Source organism: Rhopalosiphum padi, chromosome 3 (assembly GCF_020882245.1).
Source record: "Rhopalosiphum padi isolate XX-2018 chromosome 3, ASM2088224v1, whole genome shotgun sequence".
Classification (NCBI taxonomy): domain Eukaryota; kingdom Metazoa; phylum Arthropoda; class Insecta; order Hemiptera; family Aphididae; genus Rhopalosiphum; species Rhopalosiphum padi.
The window spans coordinates 48,614,665-48,629,524 of record NC_083599.1 but is presented as its reverse complement, the minus strand read 5'-3'; the positions used below and the strand labels follow the sequence as shown (position 1 = coordinate 48,629,524).

General features: G+C 27.2%; 1 protein-coding gene across 1 annotated transcript; it reads right to left on the bottom strand.

The window, feature by feature from the left end:
* Positions 1–3,659: 3,659 nt before the first annotated feature.
* Positions 3,660–12,983, bottom strand: LOC132923805 (uncharacterized). Its single transcript, XM_060987778.1, has 6 exons — positions 12,516–12,983; positions 10,696–10,796; positions 10,500–10,603; positions 7,827–8,741; positions 4,447–4,681; positions 3,660–3,935 (listed from the first exon to the last, which is right to left on the bottom strand). Exons 2-6 carry the CDS (start codon positions 10,753–10,755, stop codon positions 3,861–3,863), a joined length of 1,389 nt encoding a protein of 462 aa, XP_060843761.1. The 5' UTR covers positions 10,756–10,796; positions 12,516–12,983; the 3' UTR covers positions 3,660–3,860.
* Between the last annotated feature and the right edge of the window lie 1,877 nt (positions 12,984–14,860).

Below are 14,860 nucleotides of genomic sequence, written 5' to 3'. Positions count from 1 at the left end.
GGATTAATGGATCACAAGGTATTATGTACATATATATATATATACATATAAACATAAATAATTACAACGAAAATGTTTTATAAAATCACAGTTAGGTTTATTGAACACCAATTAGTTCACAATTTAAGAATCATTTTTAAAATGTTGATTTCCGTCAACTTTTTTTAATTGATTCGTGTAGGTTATAAGTTTATTATTATATTCAATGTGTAACTCGCAATGACTGATTATGTATTTATAAAAACCTCTGTATTTTACGTTTAATAATTTTGATAGCTGAGAAAATTTGTTGTTTAGTTATACTTATTAAGAAACAGAATTTGTATTATGTAATAACACTTATACATAATTATTGCATATTCATTATGAATTTTAGTTTATTTTTTTTTCAATTGATAAAATTAAATTTCTACATTGTTGGCTTTCTGTACTTTAGTTTTTATATTAACAATCTTTGTGCTTGTTAGTCTTTAATTATTATTTTTTAATGGTATTTCTCATACAATGTATATCTAAAAATAGAACCGTTAAAATAAAGTAAAGTAAACATTTTTTAAGTATCATGTAGCAATAAGCGTTCATTTTTTAAATTTGTTTTAAATACAAAGACACATGACAGACTGCTAAATGTTTTTTTTAAATTTTTTTTAACATTTCAAACAATCGATTTTCTCAGAATCAAATCATTGTTTGTATGTGATTGCCAAAGTTTTTATTTAGGGATTCCTTATATTTTTCTTAAACTTTTAGTTGTTTGTCACTATTATGTCATATGTTACCCATTGCGTGAAGTATCTTAAGTATTATTATATGTAATGTGTATTATGTAATTTATTTTATTGGCATATTTAACAATATTTATTTTGTTGTCATTTTATTTTTAATGATTGTGTATTTTAATAAATAATATTTATACTGAAATAATAAAAATGAAATATCAAAACGATCAGTCAAAATCCAACAATACAAAGTATTATGTTATACAGATTTGTGGGTCATGGTAATTTCTATAATAGGGAAACTGATAAAAATTACAGATCCACTTTCATGTTAGTCCTACTCTATTATACCTCCCTACCTAATATTTGCTATTAGGTAAATCAAAAAATTAGTTATAAAATAAAATGTTTAAGAATTTTAAATATATTAATTTTGTCAGTTTTGTCTATTTAATTATTTCAAATGTAATTTTCTGACCAAAGAATTATGTTTATATAATTGTATCACTTGAAACTATTGTACTTCTAAAATCATCAGGTTGATATCCCGAATTAATATTTTAACACTTATTATTTCATTGTACTTTTTCTAAAATGTTGTATTAGTTGGCTTGTCTTTCATAATTGGAACATAAGTAATTCAAAGCAATAAATTATTTTAACAATGTAATGTAACAAACACGTTTTAAATTTGAATGTATATTTTTTTTGTATTTATATTAAACAACGAAATGGAAAATTAATTGCTCAATCAAATACTCAAATACTTCACTAAATTATTGATGTAATTTGAAATTATATTATATTGATCCAAAGAGTTGTGATAAACTCCTTAGATAGGGATCATAATACACACAAGAAAAATTGTTTGCTTATTTTTTTATTTTTTACAAACCATTTGTATAATGTTTTATTGCACCACTTGCTATAATTCAACTTAACGTTTTAATGTTGTGATATATAAAGTGTTTGATTAAAAATCAGTTATAAGTAAAACTAATATTCTTTCAAAAAGTCTGAAAACAATATTATTTCCATTTATTAAGTGAATCCTAATAGCTAATATATTGCTCACTGTTCCTAAACTCAGAGCCGTGCCGTTAAAATTTAGCGCCCAGGGCAAAATTAAAAATATTTGCCCCCTATTTTATTTATCATTATGCATTTCAATTTTTTTTGGCGCCCCTTTAAACCATGCGACCCGGGCACATGCCCCTAGCCCCCCCCCCCACGGCACGGATCTGCCTAAACTATTCTATACATAGTACAAAACACAAAATCATAGAGCTTTATTTTTTAATACTCAATTTTTTTAGTGTATCAACTTAATCATATTTAACAAAAATAATAAGGATTATCTAAATTTAGGACTTTTTGCTCTCATCCAATAACCCATGATAAAACATTTTACCTCTTCTTACCCACCTACTAATCCCTGCACCCAAAAAATGTTAATTAAATTTATATATACTATGTTAAATTGAATTGGCAATTATCATTAAATTAAACAAACAACTACTAATAAGGATCCAAATTAAATAATTATAAGTATATATCATATTATGTATTATAACTAAATACAAAATAAGTTTAAAATAACTGTTACTGGGAGCAAATGTCCTCATAATGTATTTAGCATTGCTATACTTTTGATAAAATTGGAAAATTAGTGTTATTCTTCTAAAATCTAGTGGTATAATATATCAACTGTTATTACAATAAGCTCAACAAATATTTTTATCATTAGCTTAAAAATATTAGTAAGAAAGCAATTAAAAACAAATTTTTATAAGTTATTATTTTAGTATATAAGCATTTATGTTTATAATTATTATTTATTATTATTATTACAAATGATAAAAGTTAATGCTATTGATGCAGACTTTTTACCTAAAATAAAAAAAAAACCATGCATTTTGATTATTTATTTATCTTTATTTTTTGGTGCGTGTGAAATTGAAATAATTTTACCAATTGGTTGATTTGTTTTAATTTAGTATACATATAACTTTGAGATTATTGCTTACATTGAAACAGTAACAAAATAACTTATTATATGTGTACAACATAAATTTATTAATATTTAACTTTGTCATATTATAATTGTCGAATAAAATATTTATATATTATACCTACATTTTCATTTATATAGTAGTTATATTATTAATATTGCAATTGTTAAACCTGATATGCATTTAGCAGAATAACATTGGAATATAACATATTATAATGAAACGGAGGCATTCTTAAGATAATTTTTAAGTACCCCCATAAAAGAATGTGTACCAATGGCTATGGAATACATTGTTTACTCTGTGATTGTTTTATTAAACGTTTTACTTCATTTTTTTTTTTTTTTTTTTTTTTTTTAGTCTAAATTTTATTATGTAACTTTTTTTTTCATAGTGTTTAAATCTTAGCATTTTAAGTGGAAGACTTATATTGTATTATGATGATTAAAACAACATTTTAACATAACATTGTTTGTTTATAATACTGTTATTTACATACGCTGCGCTTGATGCGCTTTTAGTAATATTTATAAGTATTATAAGATCATCATTTGTTGTGCTTACAGATTATGTTAACTACATATATTATATGTTTAACATTTATTGTAATTGTAAAATTAAACTATTATACATTATGTAATAATAATAAGCATATGTAGCATATGTAATGTGCTTGCGCATAATATATATATATTAATAATAATAATTATAAAATAATCATGATAATAACAATAGTTTATGGACAATGGAACAAAAAGCAAACGTTTATGTTTATGTAATAGTATTATTATCGAGATAAACTTAAAATAAACATTTTTGCTTCAACCGATGTATAATTCTTTTATAAAACCATTATGCTCATATTATAATCTAAAGTTAATTAATTTAAAAATAGTAGTAAAATTATCATTTTGGACAGTAAATTAAATAGAATGTTATAATTTAAATAAAAAATAAAAGGTAAAATTATATTAAGTTAAAGTGTAAAAATTCTAATTAAACTTTTAGCCTAGTTTTAGAAGAAAATAAAGTTTTTGAGACGCCTAAACTTAAAAGAATATTTTTGAAATCAGTACATTAATCAAACAAACTGTATAAATAGTGTGACACTAAGGATCGTAAAATGTATTTATTCATTTATTCGACGAGGTGTCTTGACCACCTGTTGTTGACTTTGAATTTTCAATTTTAATGCTTCTCTTTTCTGAAAAATCATGTCAATATCATATTAATGTTATAATTACAACTGCATTGGGTATTGTGTAAACAAATTAATATTTATTAAATGTGTGGGAGATTAGAACAGTTGTCGTTTTAACACATGAGCTTAAGAATCGAGGAAAAAAAACATTTTTCAATATCAATCTATAATTGATTATAAATTATAATAATATTAGTTAGTATAATTTAGCAAAATATTTAATAATTAATTATCTAATGGTGTGATAAATGACAAAAGTCCTTTTGTATAAATATTAACTTATGAGAGTTGACATTGTTGTGCAATAAATAAATTTATAGGTAGGCTATATAAAGCTTTTTGACAATAAATTTGAATTAAACAATAAAATATAATTAATACAACATTACAATGAATGGTTTGTTAGTCACCATTTGTCAACATTTTCTACTTTTGGATATCAAAAAACAATGCATGTCATTGGCTACAATAATATAATATGGGAAAAAAATTATCAAATATATAACGAATTTACATTAGTCAATTGGTTGTATTGGTGTTTGAGTAGTTCCAAATGTTTCACTCTTTGACTGAAACCTTGTTGTTCAAATTGATTTGCTAATTTGCTAGGCGAACGTTTCATAGCATTTAAATTGTCGTCAAGAAAAGCTCTTTTCCTCTTTAAGTCTTCGTAACGATTTTTGTATGCTTCCAATTGATTTTTCACACTGTCTGTTTGCTTGAGAAGCCTTTGTTTTTTCTCTTTTTTCCTAAAACAAAATTTCTAACATTTAATACCTTTTTATATATACCTAATATTGTAAAACATTTGAGCAGGTGCAAGGTATTTACATTATATTTTTAAATGTATTTTAGAGAGTTTAAAATAATATAAATTAATAATTTTGTTTAAAGGGATTTGATCCAATAACCAATTGACATTATGGACCGATGTTGCTCAAGATAGCTTTGAAAAAGAAATAATATTATTTATATCTATTAATTGATTTTCTAATGAAAGAATTTTCATCTACTTCAGATTAAACTACTTACTGTTGCAAATCATTTGATAGAAAATTTAATTCAGAATTTTTTTCCATTGCTCAAATAATTTATTGTATTAATTTAAAAATAAGTCCAATGTGAAATCAACATATTCAAGACAAAGAAGCATAGGTACTAAAGTTAAGAAAAATAGCTATTTTTCTGTAAAGGATAAATTAATTAATGATAAAAATAAATGAAATAATTGAATGATTGCCAAAATTTGCATTTACAATTAATAAGCACTATAATTATTATTTATTATGCTAATGCATAATTTATTTATTTATTTTTTTATTGTTTGTTTTAATTAGATTCAACTTATTTGAGATTGAGGTGGATTAAATTATACACTCATTTTATTAGCACCGATATTAACATATATTTATTAGTAATAATAGTAGTAATATAGTATAAGTAATTAGTAATTATTACTATAACATAGTCTAATGCTTATAGGTACTTGTGTGTTGTGTGTAGTTTGATTAGATGCAACACTACAGATATGTTAAACTGTGAATTGTTTGTCGATTTAAAATACAGGCACAATGTCAAGGGTGGGCAAGGTGGGGCTCTAGTCCTCCCCCAGAAAACAGTTTAGCCCTACAGAAAAATATATACGATATAATAAAGTCATAAAACATCAATTGAGGAATAAATTTAATTTATTATAAATTATAATAATTTAATTAATGAAGTTTGAACAAATAACATATTTGGTCTTTTTATTATGGATTAACTTACTAGTATTGTCTAATAAGTAATAAGGAAAAAATTTACTACAATTTCAATAATTGAAATTTGTAAAATAAAAAAAAATCCTTTATTTATTATTGAGTACTTACTAATTACTGGATGAAATAAACAAACAAATACATCCCAAATCATTGCATTAAAGTTGAGTCAAACAAATTCATCTGTTCATTACTAAACACAATTACTTTAATTTATATTTATGAAATATAAGTAAAAAAAACATAAATTCATTCACTAAGGTATGTAATATAAAAGTAATAAGGAAATTATAATTTTTGTACATCATTATTAATATAGTTGTTGATGGTTTGTAATTAAAAATCGAGACCTAAAATATAAATTATAATATAGTGATTATAGTGATAATATTTCTGAATTAAATAATATTATATTTATGAACAATAATAATGATAATGAATTGATGAAATAAGGTTTTTCTATACTTTTTAAATTTAAAACGTATTATTATGTTTTTAATGTCTACCAATTTCTCAATGAAATAATAATACTATCTTTATTCTAATATTCTATAATCTATACTAACAACTATAACTAGAAAAAAAACCGTGGCTTCCTGGACATCATGATTTTGTATTTTTTTTGAAAAAATAACTCTTTCCTACGAAAAGGTTCCCGACCCCTGGTCATGCAATCAGCCTACATGATATTACTAAAACATTGCATTTATTATATTATTAATATTTGATTAACATAATTATTATAAATTTATATCATATTATAGTTTTGTTATTAAATTACCGAAAACAGTGTGAATGAGTTCATGATATATAATATGTAGTATCTTAATTCTTAATTGATCAGTGATCTACATATAACATGTTTTGAAAACATAATTACGTAGGTTTAAACAGTATACCTAGTAGAATTCATTATATAGGTACGTAAACGTTTCAAGTGACTACGAAAACTTTTTTGAATTATAACAAAATTATTAACATCATTCATCATTAAATAAACAATTTTGTCAAAATTTGAACTTAAACGTCTATAAAAAATAATTGTGTTTTTATACTTTTTAGATTTTTTTTGATTTTTTTTTTTCGTTTCATTATGAAATACTTGTGATGAACGTGTATAAAATTTTCAAACCTTAGCTATAAAAATTAAAGATTTTATAAACTGTTTACTGCAGAATACTTGTAATTTGTAAATTGATGTGATTGTGACAAATTTTATAAATATTTGAACTTCAAATATTCGTATAAAAAAAAATAGTGCCTCTATATTTTTAATATTTCTATAAGTAGTTCTATACAGATATAAAAACACCTTACATGTGATATTGTATTAAATTTTAAAACAATTTTGACATAACGAATGATTTTAAGTTAAAATTTACGAAAAGAGTCAAAATATTTTGAAAATTATGCCATGAATAAAAAAATTATAATATAAACACTTTGTGAAAATTTCAAGTATTTATGATTATACGTTTTTAAATAATATCAATACAAAGATATCAATTTTGTCAAAAACTAGTTTCTCGTTTTAAAGTTTCTGTTTCTGGATTTTTTTTTAAATTTTTTCCAACCATTTTATCTCGTTTTATTTTTATTTTTTCAATTATAGTACCTACCGATTTTACCTGAGTGACTTGAAAACAAATCTGATTTTTTTCTGATCAAATCAATATGTATTCCTAGATACTAAATATTGTCATCAATAATCAGGCGATTTTTCTTATGAATTCAAATAAATCAATGAAACAATAATTATATAACCGTGTATCGTACAAAGAACATCAAATTATAGGTTTTGTATATATTTTTCGGTTTTTGGTGATTTTTAAAGAATAAATCGAATGTTTTTACTTACTATCTTAATACTTTTCTATGCTTATTTAAATTTTCCGGACTTGATTTGAAAATTGTATAAAACAAGACTATATAACTTGTTCCAGGGCCTTACGCGACAACGTATTTATTTTTTGCAAATAATAGCCCTACTACTATTTCCACCTCAGAATAAGCGAAAAACAAAAATGCCTAAACCGTTTCACTAAAATCATACCCGCGGGTACTATGATTTTACTAAACCGGTCGGGCACCGGGATACGCCACTCTTAAAAACAGTTATACGAGCAAGTGCACCTACTTGGAAATCTTTGCCTTCAGCTGTCCGATCTTGTGCAGTTCCTCGCCGATTTGCCGTTCGTCGACGGCCAACATGCGGCCGAACTCCAAGTTCCTAATCTGCTGCGCCGTTATCTGTTCGGCGACCGCGCAGAAGTCGTCCAGCACCACCGACCGGCACTTGCTGACCGACTGGTCCGCGTCCAGCGCCGTGCACACGGCCACCGCGTCGCACAGGCTGGTCTGCAGCGTTCCCGTCTGTTCTTCGAGCGCACGCGCCGCCGTCTCCAGCGTCCGGTTGTACTCGGACACGGACTTGACGGCGCGCCAGAGCGTCAGCAGTTCGTCAGTTCGCGAACGACAACCGTCGCCGCCGCGTGCCACGGCGTCCCTCCGGAGCCGCCGAAAGATCGTTAGGGCGGCGGCGGCGGCGTCGTCGTCGTCGTCGTCTCGTCCGTCACAGCAATCGTCGTCGTCGATGTCGTCTGGCCAGCTGCAGCAGCCACTACGGCCGTGTAGCGAGACGGCGCCGGTGGCCGTGTCCTCGCACAACGACCGAAACCGATCGGCCGCGACCTTGGCGGCCGGCTCTTGTGGCCCGACGCCTTCCGCGCTATCCGAGAACCGGAAGAACCGCCTCTTGCGCTCCTCATACTCGTCGTGGGCCCGTTCCACGTCCACGCGGAGCGCGTTCACGGTGTCGTCCACGCCGGCCCGCATCCGCTCCAGGCCGTCCAGCAGCTCCCCCTTAGCTCCGTCCAGCTGGTCTAGCTCGCGCATGTAACGCGTCAAGCCGTCCACGTATTCCCATCGGTGCGACCGTTCCCGGGCGATGGCTTTTTGCAGCGTCCGCACGCCCGAGTGCAACACCCGCCCGGTGCACACGGTGTCGGTGCACATGAGTTTCAGCTGTTCGCCGTTGACGGGATCGAGAAAACTGAAAAACACGGGAACCAACTCAATGATCAAGTCGAATTGCACTTATAATTGATATGTGATTATATGTCAAATATAATGCACTTGGGACAGAAAAAAGTAATGTTCGAATTGCATTTGGTTAAAAAAAGTTAATAATTGAACTCCGATCATTCAAAACTATTTTAATTCTTATAAAATAATTTCATATAGCTGCAATTTAAAAGACGAAATCGAATAACTATCGAGTTTATCTCGACATTAATTAATAATGAACGGTTCACTGTAATAGTTGTTAAATTTTAATTCAGCGATAAATTCGATAAAAACGATTTTGAATGTAGACGATCCAACTTTTTGGTATCCAAGATATTTTCCAACAAATTTATTTACTATTTTAATAATATTAAAATTTTAACAAATATTCGTTTTTGTAGATTCTGAGCAGAGCGATATATTGATGTATTGATTTTATAATGATGTATATTTTTATTTTTTTGTTTGTCATCACTCATCACCTTTTTTAGGACAATAAAAATGGTAAAATGTTCAACTTTGGGAGTCCGAAGTTGTTTCTAGTAGTAAATTGGATCTAACTAGAAGTCTAGAAATTTGGTGAATCAAAAGTAAAAAATTCCTAGTTCTTTTTAAAATAACTAAGAAAAATCGAAATTTTCATCAAAATATGTTTAAATTAACATTTCTTATATGGCTATATATGATACAATAATTTTTACTAGGTCAAAAAGCTAAAAAAAATAATATAAGGTTCCTCATAAATAATTGATACTTTTTTAATATAGACATTTTAAGTTCACACTTAGACTAAATTAGATATTTAAACAAAAAAAAAAAAACAATTTTATCATATTTTTGTTAAAAAATATTATTTGTAGTGACTTGAAATTTTTAACGTATATCATATATTATATTTATTTACAAAATTACATTTTTAAATTTAATGTTTTCGGAAAAAATTATTCATCCTACTGTATTACTAATAAATAATAATAAAATAAAATACTTTAATATCAATATAGACCGGTATTAGACCGTCTTCGCTCAAAATCGTTATTCATATACAATGATTATTGATTTATCATTATTCAAATTTAATATTAATATATACCTACTCGTATATTACAGCGACTAAGTGACTTTCTAAAGGACGAGTACACTCGACACCTTCTATACGGCAGAGTGATTACATTTATACTTCCCCTCTTTTTATTATATCACTATAATTTTACTATGAATAAAATAATAAAATAACTACAAATTGGGGAAAGAAAATGTTATTTTATAATTAATAAATAATAATGTAATAGCTTAGTTAACTATAAAGCATACCATACTTAAATACATAAATTACGCGTTTTTCCTTGTAAAAAAAAAATTGTTTAAGAGTAAATAGTTGGTTGAAAATAGTGCCGAGTGGATGTACAAATAAATATAAATTTTTTGTAGACATTCAAATTTTAAATTCCAAATACAGCTCCCCCAATTGATATTTATTTTAAACTAATCGCAGCTTTCAGACTAATTTAAATAATTTACAATTTAAACGATAGATTAATACGAAAATAATGTGTATATTGTATAGAACAGTAATATTCATTTAGTTAATTGGGTAATTATTAATTTATATAAATCCATTAAATCCTAAAGTAGACAAAAAAAACTGTGGGCGATGACAAACGTGCAACGACATATCTTTAGTTCCAATATTACTAATTTAAAGAAGCCAAATAATATCATATTATTTTCGATCGATGTTTACTTGATTTCGTAATTTTCCTTCCTTGTGATGAGCATACGTTTAAATTGCGTGATTTCTCTTAACAGTTCCTTCGACAAACTCAATTTCTTCCTTTTGTTGTTGGTCTAAACAAAAATCCTTGTATATAAACGACCATAGATACAATTAATATAAAATAAGTCTATTGATTTCTTCCGAATCTATCGTTGTATCTTACGGTATGAATTGAATTGGCATCGATTGGCCCGAATACAATGGGACACAGTTGTTTGGACATCTTGGACGTGTTCACGATTTTAAATTACAGCACGTTCTCGACTGTAAAATATAATTTATGAATAAAATACATTTTTTTTTTTAATTTATGACAAAATGTTCAGAATATAACAATGCAACCATAGTAAGTACGTGCACACAAAAATTCTAGTGTTATTTTACACCATGTATCATGTTCTCATGATGCGTTGAAATCGTATAACGTATAATAATAGTTTAATTATTATGAATAACTAATTACCAATAACTAATAAGTATAGGTATATGATTTAAATGCATTAGTAAGTTTTTTTTTTTGCAGAGTCAATTTACAAGTTGGGTTAGCAATATGCACGAATCCATCTTATACGCTGATTCAAATGATCTATTTTTTATTTTGCATATTATATTAAAAATATAAACACGAAAAATACAGATTTTATGGTAGGTATATTAGAATTAAAGCAGCGAAAAGGCTATATGCTTAGTCATGCATATTATATAGTTTCAATTTAATATATAATCAGTGATTTTGTCTTTTTTTTAAAAAATTAATAAATGAAAAATGTATTATAAATGCATTTGATATTTTATTTAAAAGTAAATCAAAAATGACGGTTTAGATAAAAAGTAACTCGTTAATTTTTTTTTTATTATGAGATACTTCTGTTTCACTTAATAATAGTTTGGAGATAATTATAGTAGTTATGTTGTGCAACACAGGAGGCCTGTCTTCTGAATGTCTTCACTTTAGAGGCCAAAACTCAGTCATATATTAAAATATACGTATTTATACTAAAATTAAAAATCTGTCATACCACACTATCGGAAAATAAGGTTGAAATGTTTTTTAAACAAATTGTTTAATTGATTTAATATATTTTAATTTTATACATAAACGTTTAAAAAAAAAAAAAAACCATAAAATTGTATCATAATTTTTTTCAATGAAATATAATATAATATTTCGATGTATAGATTACAGTATTATACAATCAAAATAATTCACAAGCAATATTTTAATTTTTTTTATCTTTTCGGTTAGAATTTAGGCTAAATTTGTAATTAAATTAATGTATAATATACTTTATAATGTACCTACTTAAATATATATATATATTACACTTCAATAATATCACACACAAAGTATTGTTATAAATTACAAAAAAAAAAAATGTTCCCAGAAGGCCTCGAAAACGGATATGTCAATATGTATTGGGATTTTTACTTTATATATTACAGCGGTTGACGACGCCAATAATATTGTAATAACACTAGTAACAACAATAATAATTTATAATTATTATTGTAATATGTTAGGAAATATCAGGTTTCATGCGATATCGTCGACCGTCGTCTTACAAACAACTTACCTACAACAAATTGTGTACTGTTGAGTGTTGAGTCAACAGTGTGTTGAATACTGTTAACTTTATACCATTAGAGCGAATTGAAATATTATCAAACTTATTGATTTTATCGGATTATTTAGGCGCCTCATGAGCTTTTATTTATGTTTTAATTAAATTTTAAAATTGAAACATTTTACAAGATTCTATATTGTACTCGTGTACTTTTAACACACTTTGAATTTGAAAGTTAAAATACCTATCAATAAAAGTATATGAAATGCTCTTAAATCTGATAATTCACTCCAATATCAAAACTAAAACAACACAAAATTGGTTGTACGTTTGTGAGACAACGGAGACAACACGTGCGGTTTCGGCGTCTTCTTAAAATATTAAATAGATGATCATTCTTGTTCGTATAGGTACTCACCTGGTTTATTGCAGCTATAACCGCGCAACGGCAGGATCTATCTCCGTCGGCGTGTGTTCCACTTTCGACCGATCGTTTTTAAGAGTGGATAAAACACCGTCAAAAATCTACGCTCACGTGATGTAAGTACAATTTCAAAGCCGAGCGAACCAACACATATACGTATACGTGTCAGTGTATCTATAGGTAATAATTTCAGTATAATCTGCGATTACACTGTTGTAGGTTAAGCGACCGAAATGCCGAAAAAAAAAAATAACGCCGATCGACTTGTATGTAGTGACCAATCAGTATAATAATCGTTTATTGGCTTATCGCCCCGTATATGATATAAATTGAATTATCGTTGTTGTGTGCGATTTGCGTGTAGGTACTAAATATAAGTTCTGTAAAATAAATTGTTATGACGACCGACAGTCGGACGCACAGTCAGTAGATTAAATAATTTGCTGACCGATAACGCACCACCGACGACGGCGGACTGTTAATTGATCAAGACACAGATTTCAATGCAAAGTACATTATTTTGTTGATACTCTACGACAGCGCATTCTAACTACGCATTTTTTCCGTGTGAAAAGCACTTTAAATTTATTTATTTAATTTTATTGGTTTTTAATGTTTTTATTATTATTAAAAACTGCACGATTATAAGTATAGGTACATGCATATATATATATATATATATATATGAGAATATGCTATTTAAATATAATAATAAATAAATTGTAATAGACTCCCTACTTCCGCCATATCAACAAATAACTTTAAAAAAAATGTATACGTGTAAATTTATAAAGTTGAATCAACGAAATAAACACAGTGGCGTAACTAAGGGAAGAATGGGTGTCTTATCACCTCCAGCCTCTTTTTACATACTGTATTAACTGGTTAGGAAAACTAAAAATATTATTAAAAAAATAAAAAATAAATATAATGTATGAATTATTATAAATTATGAGGTGTATGTCGTATGTGTTTACTTGTCTTATTCCTTATAACTTGTTACAATTATATGAAATATCCATCACTCTATGGGTAGGAGAAGAAAATGAAGGTTATTCTATAGAAGTTTTCGTGACATTATAGGTATATGCGGCACGAATACAAGCGTACTGTATAGGTAATGATAATTGTGTATGTCGTCGTATTATAAATAGTATTATTGTATTAATGACTAATAAATATAATTTATAAGACTTGAATAACGACATGAGTACTCATTTTTCAAATGTTTTTTTTTCAATAAAAGTGTAAGGTATATTATTTTTTGTATGAACGTCTAGTTTTTACGAAGCTGTTGAATTGGTAAAATATTAAAATAATTTAAAATACAAATATTAGTATAGGACATAGATATTACATTTTATAGTCATTTTCATTGTTACAAATTCTCAAATAAGCTTTGCATCTTCGTTTAGTATAATTGAATCGCGGTTTAAATGTTTAAATTTAAAAAGCTAAATTTAAACTTATTTACTATTAAAATGAATTCTCCCTTTTCATTAGGTACTATTTTTTTCGACCGAATTAATTTTATATTTAACTATGTAGGTACGAATTGCGAGTTTGCGACAAATTGTAATGAACTGCGACGGATTGCGAAATCTCTTATATATATGTAGTTAAATTGTATAAATACGAAGATAGTTGTGACCGTTTAATGCGATATCGGATTAACGATTAGATCATTTCAAGCAGTTATCCGTCACTGTGTCTTTAAAAATATTAAAGTCGCGTATTTTTTTAACTTTTTTTTTTTGAGAATTACTTGTTGAAAAATGAAAATTATATAGAGAGCCAATTCAATTTTCGATGAGGTACTCTACCTAATATTGAAAGCCAATTCTGGTCACCAATTTTTATTATTACGATAAATATATTAAAATTATTACGAAATACCAAACTGATGTTGATGTTATTCACATAAGTAGAAAATGAAAAATGTTTGTAACAAAACACAAATAAAATATACTATTTACCAACCAAGTAAATATTGTATTCCAATTTCCAAGTACTTTTTATGGACTTAATTCATAAAGATTAAGAAGGAAAAAATTATTATTTTAATACTTGAAAGAATTTTAAGGGGACTGTTGGACTGAACAAACATCTCTCCCTCCCCAAATTTCCGACAATATTTAAAATATCATATAAGATAAAAATTATCGTCGTTTACTCGTTTAAAATCCAACAACACTGTGTAAATGTGTAATATGTTTTTACTCGTCTGTGTTTATTTTTTGTAAACGCATTATAATATACGTATAATGTAAACATTAACCATTGTCTGAAACTGAACTTATAATATATAATATGGTATAGTATTATTTATTAAGTATTGT